Source organism: Megachile rotundata, chromosome 6, assembly GCF_050947335.1.
Source record: "Megachile rotundata isolate GNS110a chromosome 6, iyMegRotu1, whole genome shotgun sequence".
Taxonomy (NCBI): Eukaryota; Metazoa; Arthropoda; class Insecta; order Hymenoptera; family Megachilidae; genus Megachile; species Megachile rotundata.
Window position 1 is genome coordinate 13,571,539 of NC_134988.1, and position 19,331 is coordinate 13,590,869.

The following is a 19,331-nucleotide window of genomic DNA, read 5'->3' on the forward strand; positions in this document are numbered from 1 at the left end:
CACCAATGGGAGAGCTCGGGGAGAAAAGGGAGAAAATGATTCGAAAATCCATGGACCAAGGGGTTGCTGGTATCGAGAGAGCAAGCGAAATATGTTTTGTATGATTGGCCCGAGGAGTGCGCGACGTTGCCAAATGTCGTAGAACAGTGGCGAAGGAGTGGTGGGGATGGCCGGCAGCGTCGCGACGTCTGATTGGTCGAACCGGCGGTGCCGCCTTTCGAGTCTCACGAACCGTCATGCGGACGCACGCATCTTCAGTTCGCATTCGGAGCCCCAGCGAGCTATATCTCCTTGAGACGGAAAGGAAACAGCCGACGGGAGCTTTCAAGTTTCCCTCTCCACGGGAGTCGCGACGAAGATTCTTCGATTCGAAAAATAAAGTGCCAAGTTTCTCTCGCCACGTACTCTTTATCACCGGTACACGCAAAATATACACATCGTACGAGATCGTCTTCCGTTTCGCACGGTGATCGCACGTGACACAGCTTGAACAGCAAAGAACGTCGAGAGCAACGTGCTCGTTGAACGGCCAGAGACACTACGTTGTTCATTTGAATTACTCGCTTGATTTCGAGAATCTGGCTCGCGTTTCTGTTCATCTCGTACGTTCGAAGAATCAATTACGGGTGTGCTTCCAATGTAAATCCACGAGAGCGTATATATCGTCGGAGTGGCAGTTTCTGTGTTCTCGAAGTTGATATATCGCGGTTTTTTATTCTTTTATTCCTCCAACGTCTTCCGTGCGGTACGCGCACAGCCTTGGTCTCGAACGAGAGGAAGGCGGATCGCTACGTTTACTATTTAGCTCCAGTGTGTTTTGTGCGAAACTGAGGGAACATGTCGACCGCCGTCATGAGCACCCCTATGTTCGAGTGTAGCGAGCATCTCTTCAAGGTAAGTTCTTTTTTTTCATTTGTTCCTTGTTTTTTTTCTTCTCCGTTTTCCATCATGTCTAACCTTTATACAAAATCATGGTACGTCAATTCCTTTTGGGATTGTTTCAATTACCTTATTTACCATTTATAATATATCAATACAAATTTATAATAACTTTATAAAATCATGATTATCAACCTATACGTTTAAATAGGGTACGGTAACAAACGTGCTTGGGAACCATTTTGAAAATTGTAAACTAAAGAACTGTTTCATAGGATAAAACTGTGTTACCAGTGTCAAAAGGCGATCTTGTTTACTATTCTACACTTCTCAAAACAAACTTAAACTTCAACGATTTTATTTCAAAATAGTTTACTTTGAAAAAGTTTTGAAGTACCGCTACCAAAATAAGTTCATATGAATCTCTTGAACGATTAATAATGTATCCACTATTTTTTCACTTAGAAATTTCTTAGAAAATTGAAAAATTTAAATATACATAGTCTTACACTGTTATAAATATTCCTAAAAATAGTGTAATTGTGTTCCATGAGATATTCCGTGAATACAGATATTTAGTCGCCATTAATTTGAACGCCCTTATATTAACTGAACACGTTATATCGTTTACAAAATTGTAAATCAATCTTTTACATATCGTATGTCAGAAACAAAGAATAATTTCTCGTTTTATCAGACAAAGAGATTATTTATTAGACAAAGAATTTCTTTATTACTAGACAGAGAGTGATCGGTCATGTTTTGGAGACATAAATTAAAGAACCCTTAACAGTTCAAGTGTTTTGGACTTTGTTGTGAATCAGGTGATGCGTGACACGTACCTGGTTACGAATATGAGCGTTATCTGTAGGGGATCGTTTTCTATTAACAGATTACGTTATCAGAGCATGTTTTCCATCATTTCGAAGAATCTAGAATCTCGTCGATAAACGTTAGAGGCTAGGTGTTAAAGATGGCTGTGTTCAGCACGTGGCATCGCGAATACCGAGAAATTCCGTATTGGCCGTGTTCGCGGTGAATTTTCTCGCTGGTACCCGGTGGTACCGTGGCGCAAACATTCGTGTGACGGTGTTGGTACCCGTACCTATTCTGTTCAGATCGCCACGCTCTATTGCACCGCCGGACAAATATGGAATGGAACGGGTTGAACACGCTGTGGAGCCATGGCGTACCTTTTTGTCTACACGTGCCAAAAATTTTCTAATAATATATTATACTAGTTGAGAAAATTAATGGGAACTAAAAATTTGGGAATTTAGGGTTTGGAGATTTGGAAGTTTGGCAAGGTGGAAACCTCGGTTGGAAATTTGGAGATTTTTAAATTTTGGAGTTTAGAAAGTTAGAAGGTGGAGACTTAGAAGTTTGAAATTTTAAAGTTTTAAAATTGGAGGGAGGTGGGATTAGGAAGATGGTCACTTAGGAAATTGGGGATTGAGGATTTGGCAGTTTAGGGATTTGGAGGTTTGGATATTTGGAAATTTAGGAATTTGAAATGTGAGAATTTAGGAATTTAAGAATTTTAAGGGTTTGAAATTAGAGGATTTGGGGATTAGGGAGATGGTCACTTAGGAAATTGGGGATTGAGGATTTGGCAGTTTAGGGATTTTGAGGTTTAGATATTTGGAAATTTAGAAATTTAGGAATCTAAGAATTTAGGAATTGAGGAATTTAGAAATTTGAAAATTTGGTAATTCCTAAATTTGGAAATTTCAAAATTTATAAGCCTGCTGATTTAATAACTTGAGGATTCAAAGCTTCACTGACTGAAATATTTGTAAATAAATGACCACAGTAAAATTTTTATACGTGTCACTTGCGGTACCAACAGTTCCATTACACCATCATTGGTAAACTGGTACAGTTAAAATATAACAATGGCGTAACAAAAACAGCGTACCTTATTCTTGAATTTCCCAAATAAATTGTACTCAAAGTGTCTTGAAATTGGAAAGGAATTAACAGACGCGGTAAACGTGACTATTTTGGCGCGCAACAGTTATGGAGATAATGATTCAAGGCTCGAGTGGTATTTTTGATCGCGTGGTACTTGGCTTTCTTCGAGGTTTATTTACTCCTTATGAAATTTCTCCTTTAAATCGCTTGAGTTTCTGCATCTGCTCTGTGTAACGATTTCGAATTTATTTCGAGACCGGTCGAAAGTGGGGCAAAAGGTTTTTCGCAAAATTGGAGAGGTTAGACTCAAAAGTGTAAGTCGGTGAAAAATGTATTCTATACAAAGTTGCTTTGTTTTCTTTTTCTCTCTTTGATACACTGTTCTGATGTTTGAAATCATTATTCATATCGATTAATCATTTGTACCGATTAATCATCATTTGTACTCATTAATCATCATTTATATTCATAATTAAAATTCAAACATTTTTAAACAATTTTACATGTATTACATTTTATTGACAAGTCTGTTTTTAATTTGGACAAAATTTAATTAAGAAATGATAGGTTATTAAGCAAGAAATTTATTGATTGTTATTTATGTTATATAATAAATGAAATTTATTCATTTTTATTCATTATTATATGATTATAAATTAATATATTTTAAGAGATTGTTAATATGAAACTTATTTTTTTGTTATCACTCGAATTGTGAAAGTGCTTGTCTTCTCCAATGGTGCAATGAGTGACACCAGTAAATCTAAAAATAGACGAGGAAATGAATTTCCGATAAAAAGAAGTGATCCGAAACTTTTGACCGACTGCGTATATACACTACACATATTTGAAAGCAGATAGGAGTGAAAGTTCACGGCTGAGCGTCGAATTCATATGAAAACAAATTCGAACTTTATTTTTTGCACGCGTTCAGAGGTCGTCCTCATTGTTGTCGCCGTAAACGTTTCTCGTTCGATAAACTTTGTAAATGTTTGCATTTGTATTCGGTCTTCGAAGCGTGATATATACAATCCGATTTCGCGTATGGTTGATCGATTGTCAGTTATTTCTGTGGACAACATGGCTGTTCATGACGACTCGCACGAACTTGCGATGACCTGTTCAAAACGCAACCGAATTCGCGCTCTGACGTTTCGTGTTTTTCCGTACTGCGTCGTTCAGATGTTCGCCCTCTGGAATCTCCGATTACCATGCTCATCAAAATTTGCGTCTGAATTGATTAAACGTTCTTTTTATACAAACTTTACGATTCTATTATATAATTTTTATGCTGTACAGATTAATAATTAAATATTTCAAGGCTTTCTGTATATACTTTATTTTTATTTATGTGTATACTTAGGTATACATTTGTATATGAAGGTTATCTTTTTATGTAGTTTATTTTGAACTGAAAATTTTATCAAGACAGAAAATAGTCACAAGACACAAGTTTATATTTAATTTTACATGCTATTGTAGTTACAAGGGTGTACTAATATAAAAGAATTTTTTTTATTATTTATTTTTGCAAATAAAATTAGTACTTACACTGTTAATACATTAAGTTAACATTTATTTAATTTATTTATATATTTCAACAGAAAATTTTTGGACGAAATTTATGGTACATAAAAGTACAAATTAAGTACCATTTTTAGATTAGGTTTATGAATACGTTTATGGTTGAGACACGGATTGCGTTGTACATCAGCGATATCTGTGAAGTAACATTGGAGTGAAATTGTATCATATTTCGCGATATTTTCTGATTTGAATACAAATGCCTTTGTTACACGTTCCTGGAAAACAGGAAAATAATTTCATTTACCGACTTCCTTCGAATGCATTAATTTTATGCTGTTTCGACGATAAGAATTCGTGTAGTTATAAGTGTATTGCGTTTCCCTTTCGAATAATAATTATTCCATAAACATACGTAAATACATGTATGGCGTGACTTCCAATCAGAATGTTCGGAGCAGAACCGTAGTTATCTTTACAGTGTATAATTATTCATCTTCTTTTTATTTGTAAAATACGATTTTGAGTGCAATAACGTCTGGTTATGAAACATTTCTTGCATAATAAATTACTTCTTGTAGTGCGATAAGAATGGCATTTGAATTTTATTTAATGGAACAGAATTGATTATACTGCATTCTAATCTCTTATGTTAGATTTTAAATTATAAATTTGCAGTTCAACAATTTTTAAACTTAAAATTAAACATTGAAAATTATTAATTTGAAAATTGGAAATTTATAAATCCGGCAATCTGATAATTCAGAAATTTCTGATTTTACAAATCGTATCACCAAAGCTACAAAAGTTAAAATTATCTTACAGATTGCATGTAACGCAAATATTACAGCTAATATTCTAAGAATCAAAATCGAAACTCCAGATGTATAATTTCTAAAGAAAAGTTACTTAAAATATTTCAGTTTACCGAATCTTTCTTGGTATAAAAGACGAAATGTTACTACACATGAATAAGCGAATTTAACTTTAATATTGATAATTCACTATACCAGAATAAAGCGAACCGAAAACGTGAGCAATTCATCAAATAAAAAGAGCGGGAAACTCGTGGGCGTGCACACACACGTGTGTTTGCGAGTAAAAATAGTTCCATAAATTTTATTCTCAGTGAATCAAACGTCCATTCATTTATTCGATAGACAAGTCTTTACGTAATTGACTTTGATCGCGATTGGCTGAGAGTAGAGACCCGAAATAGTCTACAAGGTTAGGTCAATAGCACCATTTTTCACGCGAAATTTAAACTGTTCGAATGCTTTGATTCAAAAAGCTACATAAAAAATTTTTATCAATTAGATTTATTTATTTATTTAGTGATATCTTTTTATACTATAAGAATATTTATAAAAATACATTCAATTGTACATAAATATTATGTATTATTATTTAAACTTGTTATTTATGTATCTACTATCTTTTAATTAAAGCACATCGTTATTTACAATTTAAATTTCGCGGTACGTTGCCGAAAAATGGCGGCACTGATCAAAATCGGTACCGTTATTTCAAGCGCGATTAGAAGCACAAACCAGTGTAAGTAGAAACACAAGATCAGACGCCATATTGACTCGAATACGCAGAAAGAGGCGGCAAACAGCGAAGTCGAATTTAAAAATGGCAACGTGTCTCCGAGAGGAGTCACACGAATTTATTCCGGTGGCAACGAAAAAGAAGCGCGGCACCGAAGTCAACGTCATTGTTTACAGGCCTGCTCGAGCAAATGGTGTGCGACGTTCGAGTTTTATTGTGACTTTTTTTTCTCCTTTCTTTCCTTTTCAGCTACACCAGCTCGTAACTTTCCTCGGCAATTTCTCTTCGGCGATTTCGAAACTCGTTCGATCGAGAGAGCCTTTCGAACTTTCGTGCTCGATGGCCACCACTCGAAATTTGGACTTTGGTATTTAGATAATATTTCCTTTCGTCTCGAATAGCTTCTATTTGTTGTAAACGTGGGTACGACGTATACATTACGTTCTTTTCGTCCCGACCATTTTACTTTATCTACTTCCAAGAAAATTATCTCTGGTCACTTTTTTCTCGTGGTTGTAAATTTCGACCTCTCGCGTGGCCTGTCATTGTTCCAAGCCTCAGAAATATAATTTCAAAACTGCCTGTATAAATTTTGAGTGTTTAAAATTTATCTTGCAAATGATTTGTTTATTTTCAGTTATTTTATATAATACAACACTTCTAATAATAATATTCCATATTCTTTAAAAGTACAAAATTTATTTTACTACCAACCTCAAGTTACTTCACAAGAATTTACAATGTTAGTCAACCAATTCTCACATAATATTGATAAAATAGCAGAAAATGCAATTCTAATTTTCTTATTTCCTTGCAAAGAAATTTATTCGAGCCTGATAATACAGTGTGCAGCGAGTAGGTAAATAGAATGCATAAAATATAAAATGTAAAGACGTCCAGAAGGTAAATACGGTGCGTGAGCGACGACAGCGCTCGTCGCGGCGACGTAAATTATTTAACGCGAGAGGACAGCAAGGAAGACAGGTTGTTATAGAAGGCTAGTGATCAGGACACGTCGAAGGAAGCATCGGTTCTCTCCCTTCCTGTAGGATCGTTCGGTCTGGATTTTTCTGAAAGTGGAAACCTCGCCCTGAGCGAGCAACGTGTCGAACACACACCGACGGCAGCAGCAACAAAAAGCGGCTCGGTAAATGCAAGCCGCAAGCAGCGTGTCGGAACCTGTTGCTTCGGATTTACGATGGAAAGAGAGAGAAAGATAGACTATTATATACGGGATCGAGAGAAAAAGAGACGGATACGCCAGGCCAGGGAAGTGGAAGAATGAGTTGAACAGAGAGAGGCGTTTAGAAGGAAAGACGAAAATAAACGATCGAGTGAATCTAGCGAGGCAAGAAGGCAGTGCTGGATATGGATGGTTAAAAATGGAAAAATAGAAATTGGACGAAGAGTGGGAATGCAAGTGTGTGTGTGTGTATAATGGTAAATAGAAATTGAAACGTGCGAGTGAACGAGAAAGGAGAAACGAAAGGGAGAGATACACGGGTAGAAGATGAAAGAAGGAAAGAGAGAAACCATTCTTTGTGCCCGGTTTCTATGTAGACTCGAGTACCAAGTCAGTGCTGTAATGTGGTCATTGTGGCGTTGCTTGTGTGCGATGCCTATTTTACGTCGTTCCGAATTTCCCATATTTCTGAAAAGAAACTGGTCCTGTGTAGACCGGAACAGGCTTCAGCTTTGTTCTCTGCACTTTGCTTTCATTTTCATGCGAAATTGCGTGCAAACTTCGTTCTTTGTGTAATTCGTGGTGGACGGTAGCATGCTACACTTATATGGGGAACTGGCTCCACGAGTTTACTTTGCATCGACAACGTGTAATTTTAGGGATTGAGAAATTTTTACATTTATAAATCTTCAAGTTTTTACATTTTTAGGTTTATGTGCTTAATGTATGAACAATCTTTTAATTCACAAACTTACACAAGCTTTTGCTTCACATTATAAATTTATAATATATTATGAATATTAAATGTATAAATTTTTAAAACATTGTAAATGTACAAATTTACTATACATTACAAATGTACAAATTTAGAATACATTATAAATGTACAAATATATAACACATTGCAAATGTATAAATCTACAATATGTTACAAATGTACAAATCCAGAATATGTTATAAGTGTATAAATTTTCAAAACATTAATGTACAAATCAATAATACATTAGAGGTATATAAACTCCCAAGTGACTACATTACCTAGTTATTAATAGTAGATTTTGTTTCCAATTGACACATCATAAGCGCTGTTATAAAAGTGTATTTCAATATAATGGCATGAAATTACCTTTGACTTGTGATGAAATCAGACAGTTTGAATGCAACAACTTAATACATAGAATTTCTATGGTTGAAGAAGTTTTTAAAATAGAATTTTCCGGGGATTACCTCAGGGTGATATCAAAGCATCCAGGCATGGCGAAATGGTCTTGCACCTCTTTGCAGGTATCTGCTTCGACGAGCTCCCCTCAACTATTAGGTTCTTGCACCTTACTTCCTTTTCTGTATATTAACCAGCTTTATTTTAAGATGTTCCTTAGGGCAGTAAGGCCATCTTAACTCCATTAATTTCTACCTTCACTTTTATCTTAAAACCACATCTATATACTTACTTCTTGGTTTGGTGGCTGGTAACTCTTGTGTTAAATATTTAGATGTGCTAGTGCTAGAGATTTTTTAATTTTTGTATTTGGTAAGTTTTAAATTGGGGTATGGGCAAGTTGACTAGTTTCTAAATTTTTAATTTACCAAATTCTCATTCCCCCAAATTCTCATTCTCCCAAATTCTCATCTCCCCAAATTCTCATCTCCCCAAATTCTCATTTCCCCAAATTCTCATTCTCCCAAATTCTCATCTCCCCAAATTCTCATTCCCCCAAATTCTCATTCCCCCAAATTCTCATTCTCCCCAAATTCTCATCTCCCCAAATTCTCATTTCCCCAAATTCTCATTCTCCCAAATTCTCATTCCCCTAAATTTTCATTCTCCCAAATTCTCATGTCCTAAATTCCTATTTCCCCAAATTCTCATTTCCCCAAATTCTCATTCTCCCAAATTCTCATCCCCCCAAATTCTCATTCCCCCAAATTCTCATTCTCCCAAATTCTCATCTCCCCAAATTCTTAACCTCCAATTTCGTTTATTAAAACATAGATATAATTTCGTCCTCTGTTTTTATACACTAGCCTGCTAGCTGCTTTACTAGTCAGGAACCATAGGCAGCGTTGAAACGTTGCCAGCAATTCGTTCACACGAGTACGACCACTTGAAATTTCACGCTGCTACCTTTTATACGCGTAACTGACTTACACTGATTGGCTTCTTAGCCATCTATTTACCAGGTGCACATATATTTTTTTGCTCGTTTATCAGAAAGGATTCACCAATTACACTTCCAGGTCTTCAGACCTGCTATTCTTTTCGAGGTGTTCCCATATTTCTGAAAACGAAAAAAAGGATAAATTATGGTTTCATTTAACATGCTCGCACGTAAAAAGCTTTCGAATCACATTCCAGTGATTTTTGGTGTCATATTCTGCAGTCATTTTCAAAAATTAATAAATCAAACATAGATATTTTTTTTTATGTAAAATTTATTTAAAGTTTTGGAAGCACACGTACGAAAAATCCGTTAGGAAGCTGGTTTTGCATGTTTTCGAAGCAGATGGAATCCTCTTTTTATTCTTTTATCAGAAGATTGGCTCGCCACCCCTATTGGGGTTGTTCCACGTAAAAAGTCTTGGACGAGTCGTTCGAAAAATGTTCCCATATTTCTGAAAAGAAACTGGATACACAAAAGATGGAAGGCGGAGAAGGAGGGTGCACCGTACACCTTGCTCTTTATGCGATAGAGTTTGCAATTCGTCTGTTCCCAAGCTGACCTAATCCTTTGTGGTCCTGTATTCAACTGGACAATCTATGTCCTTTTCCTATTTTTTCAATTTTTCTTTTAGTATCAAATTTCTATATTTTTATTGGATTTCTATATTTTTAATTCTTGAAATCAAGTTTAAGAAATTTTAAACTTTCAAGGATGGGTTAGGTCAAATTCATTAATTTGTTAATGTACAAATTTTATGTTAAGGTATTTTTATTCAAGTGATACATTTATATTTATTTAAATACTGACTGGTTTATACTTATTTAAATATTGACTCATTTATATTTATTTAAATATTGACTGGTTTATATTTATTTAAATATTGACTGGTTTATACTTATTTAAAAATTGACTCGTTTACGCTTATTTAAAAATTGACTGGTTTATGCTTATTTATGTATAAATTGAACGATATATTATTCATTTGTAATTCCCTGCACAACAGCGCGAAACACTGTAATCTCCCTAGAACTCCTTGCAACATGTTCCAACTCCGCTGGAACAGAACTATGAAAATAATTGAAGATAACATAGAATTAAACGTGAATTTATTTCACACGTGGAAAAGCGAGAGTGCGTTGAAATGTTTTTCCTTCTGGTTCTCTGTCTCTCTTTCACTCCTCCTTACTTTTGACGCTCCTCGGTTTCACTTTCACGCTTCATGTACCTGATGATCCACCTTTCCAATTAAAAATGCTCAATTTTCCACGCCGTCGGTCCACCGGAAGATTTAGGCCAAGTATACTCATTTTTTTTTCGTTTCACGGCTGTTCGTTGATCTTTAGACGCCTTTTCGAAAGAACACTATTAATTAACACCGTAAGAAGTGTCGCGAATCAATTTGGGATCGAAATCGAGATGTTTTATCGTTTTAGAAAGCAGTGTAAATGTAATAATGGTTTTATGATGCGAAGTCTAATTACGTTATACGGGTAATGTAGACCGTTGGAAATTATTTGTGTGTTCGGTTAAGTTGATGATGGTGAACAAGTTGTAATGAGTATCTGGTAGATTGTGGAATAGTAGAATAGTATAGTGAAGTTGTAATAATTACAAGTATAGTGAAACAGTGTAATAATAAAGTTAATGAAGTTTTGTATCATTGTATATACACTGTGTTATTATATTACTGTACCACTTATTAGTGCAGTACAATAGTATGGTTAGGTTAGGTTAGTACAGTAATATAATAGCAGTAATTGTTAGGTTAGGTTATGTTAGATTAGTACAGTAATATAATAACATAAAATCAGTAATAAAATAGTAAAAGATTCTGATGCGAATAGTGAATTTATTAGTGAAATAACAGCCCACTTAAAGAGTGAAGTAATAATATAATTAAAAAGTGAAATAATAAACTAGTGAACTAGAGTCAAAAAGTGTAATACAACAGTAAAGCGTTACACCAATAAAATAGTGAAAAGTACTTTCATCAATCATCCTATTAATTCACATATCCAATTAACATTCCCTGAATACTCAAAAAAAAGAGTTAACTTATACATCGCAAAACATAATTCGAGTTAGACATTACAAGAGTACACTCGCTAGTAATAGAATATCGGGCGAGTATCGATAGACGTTTCTTTCGTATACTTAGGTGCAATCGAATCGAGAGTCTCGAAGAAAGGCGTGTCGGTCGAGCGTGCAGGCGTTGCATTACTAAAACACAAGCCTTCTTAAGAAAGGCAAGAATAGTGATTAGGCGCGAGTGCATAAGTATTCCGCGTGCATCGGATAGTTATTTCGAATGAGATATTGTGTTGTGTTCCGCTGCCTGACCGGAATAATGAATTCATCGTTAACGACTTATTCTTCTCTTTTTCTCTTCTTCGCAAGCAACGATTAATTATAATCGTTAACGACGAAAGGAAAACTGGCACGCTGGAGTGACCGTGATTTCAAGAGTAAAGAAATACATAAAAAAAAATAAAATAAAAGGAACGAAAATACGTGTGAAAGTTAGTTGGACGTAATGATCGGGTGAAATAGGTCATTGAAAGAAAAATCCTGATGAATAGGATTAATGTGTATTATGAACTTGAAAATTGCTATAATTGATCACTAATTAGAATGATTGTTTTTCTAAATATGGAGATAACGTGAGATCATATGCGAGGCAATTTAGTAGTAGATTTATGGAACTTGCAATAATCGCATCCTTTTTTTATATCGTGATCATTAATCGTTGAACGCTGGATCTGGTGTGTGACGATAAAATGCATGCTAATAATATGCGTGGCGATTTGACACGTAGTAATCCAGTGACTTGAGTTAATTGCCTAGTAACTCAGTGTGTAATGATATAACGCGTGGGAATTCCACGCGTGGAAACTCTACGCGTGGCGATATAACGCGCGGGAAGTCCACGCGTGGCGATATAACGCGTGGGAATTCTACGCGTAGCGATATAACGCGTGGGAAGTTCACGCGTGGAAATTCGACGCGTGGTGATATAACACGTGGGAAGTCCACGCGTGGCAATATAACGCGTGGGAAATCCACACGTGGAAATTCTACGCGTGGCGATATAACGCGTGGGAAGTCCACGCGTGGAAATTCTACGCGTGGTGATATAACGCGTGGAAACTCTACGCGTGGCGATATAACGCGTGGGAAGTCCACGCGTGGAAATTCTATGCGTGGCGATATAACGCGTGGTAAGTCCACGCGTCGAAATTCTACGCATCGAAATCCTACGCGTGGCAATATAATGCGTGGAAATTCTACGCGTCGAAATCCTACGCATGCATAAAATTTGTTCTGCAACTTTGGGAGAATTGAAATATTTTTCAATAATGTAAATATTAATATAATGAATAACTAATTATAATTTATGTGGTGATATAATATTTATTTTATTCCGTACAATCGTTAATGAGTACATTTATCCTTATCATCAAATATTATTAATCAACATGATGTTAATCATGGTACTTGTACTTTCGACAAAATTTGACACATTACATATCACGAATTAAACTGTAATACGTGTATCTGCTACATCAGTGATGTTCGAAAGAGCTTATATAATTAAGCGAATGATGAACGAAAGAAAAAGGAATTGCTTATCCAAATGGAAGCAAACAACGGGTTTGCGTGTTGAATGTCTTATCGATTGCTCGTTAACAAGGTTGCATATCCTCGCAACCCATTTTCGTCGAATTTACCCGGCGCTTAATGAATTCCATAATGGGCATATAACGCGCGTATCTCTCTATTGTATCATAAATGCCATAATTGCAGATCTACGTCAACGAGGAGAAAGCAACGTTTTGCCTCGACCTAACGAACACTTCTACTATGGCAGAGCATTAAATTACGGAATTACTAAAACACCTAACGATGATCGCCAGTATAATCTTAAATTAATCAAAAATAATATGTCATTTACATGTATTTATATGAGCAACAATAGTACGGGTCAGTACTGATGATTTCATACTTCGTGCTTCCCGTGTTTGCCAAAGTTCAAATAATTTATAAATGGTAATGCAAGAGCGAAAGAGAAAGAAGGAAGATGAAGCTACATCCGGTACGTGATCTGTCTTCCTTAGCATTCGAAGAAGCGTATTTTCCTTTTTTACCAAGAAAGACACACCGCGAGAAATAACTAATGAAACATTACGGTGCACACGAACGGTAATGAAAATGCACACATACTGGCAATTACTTTCGATGTCATTTTACCTAACTGCACAACGGGGACTGAATGTGATTTATTACGAAAGTAAAAACACGCTTAACGACCTGAATAACCATAATATGATAAAGTAACTCGGGTAACAATCAGTCTATAGGGAGAGATAAATTGTGCCCAGAAGCCTGTAACGTTTTGTTGAGAAGATTAAGGAAGCTTTACTTAAAATGCTATTTAACGAGCTCGCTCGGCCGGAAAGTATCTGTGTAACGTATTTTATTCCAATTTAAAGGGACACGGGTATTATGTCGTTTCTGGGTGGGTCTACGAAAATAGGAGCTCAAATTAGTACGCGTTATATCGCCGTGCGTAGGATTTCTTCGCGTTATATCGCTACGCGTAGTATTTCCACGCGTTATATCGCCACGCGTAGAATTTCCACGCGTTATATCGCCACGCGTAGAATTTCTATGCGTAGACTTCCCACGCGTTATATTGCCACGCGTAGACTTCCCACGCGTTATATTGCCACGCGTAGACTTCCCTCGCGTTATATCGCCACGCGTAGAATTTCCACGCGTGGATTTCCCACGCGTTATATCGCCACCCGTAGAATTTCCAAGCGTAGAGTTCCCACGCGTTATATCGCCACGCGTAGACTTCCCTCGCGTTATATCGCCACGCGTAGAATTTCCACGCGTGGATTTCCCACGCGTTATATCGCCACCCGTAAAATTTCCAAGCGTAGACTTCCCACGCGTTATATCGCCACGCGTAGAATTTCCACGAGTGGACTTCCCACGCGTTATATCGCCACGTGTAGAATTTCCATGCGTAGACTTCCCACGCGTTATATTGCCACGCGTGGACTTCCCACGCGTTATATCGCCACGCGTAGAATTTCCATGCGGACTTCCCACGCGTTATATCGCCACTCGTAGAATTTCCAAGCGTGGACTTCCCACGCGTTATATCGCCACGCATAGAATTTTGCATTCTTAATTTGTTTTCTCTCATAAAATCATCCCTATCAATGCATCCTGTACACTCCATTAAATCAAGTACCGTCACGGCACTATCCACACTAACACAATTGCGACCGGAAGTTAATTGTCATTAAATTTTTTTTGCAACTGCAATGCACACGCTTGAATAACATCGTACGTTAATTCAAGGAGGACCTTGGGAACAAATTGAAACCGCTTAAAGCATTGCAGCTCCTGTTACTAACGTTTGTAGAAAATATTTTGCCGACCTAGGCTCGTTTTCTTTTGCTGACTTTCAGAATTTCAGCGAAGAATCCATTCATTCTTATTAAAATATTGTATATTTCAGATTATTGAGTGGAAGCATTAAGACTTGATTATTGTATTACATTAAATATAGATTATTGTAAGGACGGTAAAAATAGATTGTTATATGCGGACATTAAAAGGAGATTATTGTCTAGAGACAGTAAGAACAGATTATTGTACATAGACATTAAAAACAGATTATTGTATACAGACAATAAAAACAGATTATAACTGACAGTAAAAACAGATTACTGTAGGCAGAAGCATATTATTATATAGACAGTAATTAAATATTTTAAGTGCACGTTCTTAAAAATATATTTTGTAAAACTTGTGTCGACATTTATTGAAACCAGTCTTCAGTGACGTATGCGTCACTATATTTACGGCACCTACCAAAATGACGGACATTTCCATAAAATACAAGAAATTATTCATCAGATTAAAGCATCCATACGCAGTGTTTTGACCTTTCAAGTTATTAGTGTTTCGACCTTCGTGGAGATAAAAAACTAATTGTATAAATTAAAGCGCGTTCACACTGGATGAGCAACCGTTTACCCTGTCGACGTCGAGGAAGAATTAATTTCGATATAAACGCGTCATTAGTCCCATCCATTCTCCGCGTCGTTATATCCCGATGTTTATTCGTGTTGGCACTTTATTATCAATCGGAAGATGAATGGTGATCGAAGAATCCGTAATTCCAGAGCTAAACGAGCAGTTACGCGATAATTCGAAAGTGAGGGTTAATGATGCCGAGGAACGAAAAGAAAACGGTTCTGAAAATAGAATCAAGACATCTGGAGGACTCTTTCTCGTCTCTCTCTTTTTCCATGAAAAATGGCAGGAAGGGTAACCAGGAAAAAACGGACGTGGCGAAGAAACAAAAAGTCCGTGGAAATGAAAAGAAAGAAAGAAAATGCAGGCGAGGCAGGATGGAAACATGGCGAGAGAGGAGGAGGCACCCTTTTTGTTCAACCATGTGTACAGAACTGCGCGGTTTTTACAAACACACGCAGGACGCGCACATGTGGTTCCTTTGCACAGATGGATTTTCTTAGGCTCCCATAGTAGCCCCTTTAAATGCGTTTCGAGCACTTGTTCCGTGAAGTGGAAATTTTAGACGGATAACATCGAACACCAGTAGTTTTCAGCTACTGGAAGCTGCGGCTATTCTTACTTCAAATATTTAATTATGGCTTTACTCCACGCTTTTTGGTGCATGACGTTTCTTTTTAAATTCTTTTACTTATGTGGGAGTTTGGGGATGTTGGGATTGAGGAGGTTAGGGATTTGGGAATATAGCAATTTATGGATATAGGGATTTGGGATATGGAGATCTGGGACTTAGGGATCTGGGACATGGGATTTGGGGGATATGTGAATTTTGAGACAGGAATTTGGGGACATGGCAATTTGGGGACATAGCAATTTGGGGACATGGCAATTTGGGGACATAGCAATTTGGGGACATAGGTACTTGGTGTCATAGAGGTTTGGAGACATAGGGATCTGGGACATGGGATTTGGGGGATATGTGAATTTGGACACATAGGAATTTGGGGACATAGCAATTTGGGGACATGGCACTTTGGAGACATAGGAATTTGGGGACATAGCAATTTGGAGACATAGCAATTTGGGGACATAGGTACTTGGTGTCATAGAGGTTTGGAGACATAGGGATCTGGGACATAGGGATCTGAGACATAGGAATCTTGAACATAGCGATCTGGGACATATGAATTAGCAGATATATGAATTTGGGGCATAGGAATTTGGGGACATAGCAATGTGGAGGCAGCAATTTGGAGACATAGGTACTTGGTGTCATAGAGGTTTGGAGACATAGCTATTAGAGAACATATGAATTTGAGGATGTAGATATTTGGAGATACAGAGATCTATACTATACAGTAAATGTCATATGTGGAGTACCCAAATTCCCTACATCCAACATTCAAACTCCAAAACCCTCACATCCAAACTCCAAAAAAACCCCTCAAATTTAACAGTCTCCACCTTCTCCACCACTGGAGAATACAGAGATCTATGCTATACAGTAACTGTCATATGTGGAGTACCTAAATTCCCACATCCAACATTCAAACTCCAAAACCCTCACATCCAAATTCCAAAAACCCCTCAAATTTAACAGTCTCCACCTTCTCCATCACCAAGCAAACTCTTCCTCACAAACCCATGAAGGTCACGCAGTTGAAAGTCCGCCTCAAGTGCAGATAGTTAACCGCATAGTGTATCTTGATCTGAATACAATAATCTGATCGCGGTTGCTCTAATAACGAACCTCATCAACATATCTCCGATCACTTCAAAGATGAACTCGATTAGCGGGTACAATGGATCCAAATATCGTAACTCGTCGGAGGTGTGCAGTATAAAGTACCTCGAAATGGTGTGGGCAATTTTTCAAACGTACCGTAACGTCTCCCATTCTCATTAGCCAATAAAGTTGAGCGAAAGCGTTGACGGTGAGAACGAACGAGGAGAAGAATAAAAACCCGAAGGGAGCGTGAAAACAGCGCTGGTGTATGTGTGCGTGTATATGCACGTGTGCATACACGCTCGCACACGTGCATTTCGGTTTCTTTATGCACGCAGGAAAGTCTTGGTGCTCGTGCAGCGACTCCTGAATCATGCTGTTCAGCATTCGTTGCACCGTATTTCACGAGCAGTCCGCTGCGACTTCTGCGCAACTTGGTATTTTCGTGTACCACGAACGCATATGGTGCGCCTCTTTGTTCCATCGGGATAACTCGTATGGTTTATGCGCGACATTCGACTCATCTCTTCTTTGCTTTTGTTTCTGTACTACGTTTTCGTTCGCAGGTGTCTTTTAATCGCATTGTTCGCGACTATGCACGAGTGTATGATCATCGTTGTGGTTCTTTTATTTCGGTATTTTTATGAAATTATTTAGGAATTTATAGCGAGTGCGATAGAGAGAGATAAGATGTATTATCACTAATTCGTTTATTTTGTATTTGACAATTTTTAAGTTAAATTAGTAAGTTTAATTAAAAATGTTTTTTGGAGAAATCTGAGGGAAATTTTGGAACTAGTGGAACTAGTGTAATTTTCGTATTGGGGAATTCTGGAACTAGGAAATTTTGGAACTAGAGAATTTTGGAATCAGGGAATTTTGGATCTAGTAAATTTTTAATTAGGGAATTTTGGGACTTGGGAATTTTGGAATTAGAGAATTTTGGAACTAAGGAGATTTGGAACTAAGGAGATTTGGAACTAGGAAGATTGGGAACTAGGGAGATTGGGAACTAGGGAGATTGGGAACTAGGGAGATTGGGAGCTAGGGAGATTGGGAACTTGGGAGATTGGGAACTAGAGAGATTTGGAACTAGGGAGATTTGGAACTAGGGAGATTTGGAACTAGGAAGATTTGGAACTAGGGAGAGTTGGAACTAGGGAGAGTTGGAACTAGGGAGATTTGGAACTAGGGAGATTGGGAACTAGGGAGAGTTGGAACTAGGGAGAGTTGGAATTAGGGAGACTTGGAGCTAGGGAAATTTGGCACTAAAGAATTTTGGAACTAGGAAATTTGAAAATTTAGAACTTAGATTTTTAAGTACACTAATAATTGCAATATAGTGAAATAGTAAAATATAAAAATAGTAGAATAATCAAGTAGTAAAATAACTGTGGTTCTCGAATTAGTATAAACTCTTATTCATCTGTTAATCTAATTACAAGCAGCAGTACCGCTTATATCACATGAATTATTCTGTAACATCAGATGCAAAATAGCACACTATGATTTCTGTACAATATGAATGTACAATTATTTAGCGAATTGCATAAGTTTCCGGCACAACACGAGTCCATTACATAAAATTACATTTGATAGCGGGGAGAAAACGTAATACAATGGTATAGACAATTAGAACAGCATACATAATTTCCAGCAGAGAGGAAATAACGCTCGCTTCGTCGAGTCAGCTTTGTACGATATAGTCCTCGTATTTCCTATTAAATAAGCTTTTTTTTTTTCTCTTTTTCATTTAAACAGAGAAACGTGATTCAGTGAATGTTCCTTCCGTATGTTGTTATTAGTATTTTTTAGTATTAGTGCTTTGTAGGTGTTCACTTTAGTAAATTACGTTCTCCATTTTGTTTAATTTTTATTTTTTTAAACTATCGAGTTTCTGCTATTTCATATTTTTTAATTGTCGAATTTTGAAATTTCTAGTTTGGCCAATTTTTATACAGTTTTATACAGTATAGTTTTAATTTTTATAGTTTTTATACAGTTTTAGAAATTTTCAAATATATGTAAACTTGTGAATTATTTTCTGTACAAATGCATTTACTTTCCCATCCTTGTAAACATGCAGGCACAGCAATAAAACAGCTGCACCCCAAACCATAAAATAACTGCGGGATTTGAAGAAACTTTCTGGAGTACATATGCACCCATACTATTTAATAACTCCACTTTTTCTCGCTTCAATTATATCATCGATAATTTACAGATATACAATCCTCTTTATTGCAAACATAAATTCTCGAATTTACACAGATGCTCAGAATTTTCATATCACAAATTAATTCCAGCCTCATTTTCAAAGTTCGAACTCTCAATTAAA

The 19,331-nt window shown here is 36.7% G+C and overlaps 1 protein-coding gene across 2 annotated transcripts in view; it reads left to right on the plus strand.

The window, feature by feature from the left end:
- The first annotated feature begins 252 nt into the window (after window positions 1–252).
- Window positions 253–19,331, plus strand: part of Tis11 (Tis11 zinc finger protein) — a 43,766-nt gene continuing 24,687 nt past the window's right edge. For both annotated transcript variants that reach the window (XR_013038517.1, XM_076532830.1), the window contains exon 1: window positions 253–894. Coding sequence is in view for 1 of the 2 variants with exons in the window: in XM_076532830.1 (XP_076388945.1) it covers window positions 838–894 (57 nt within the window). In the remaining variant the exon portion in view is untranslated. The remainder of the gene's footprint in view (window positions 895–19,331) is intronic.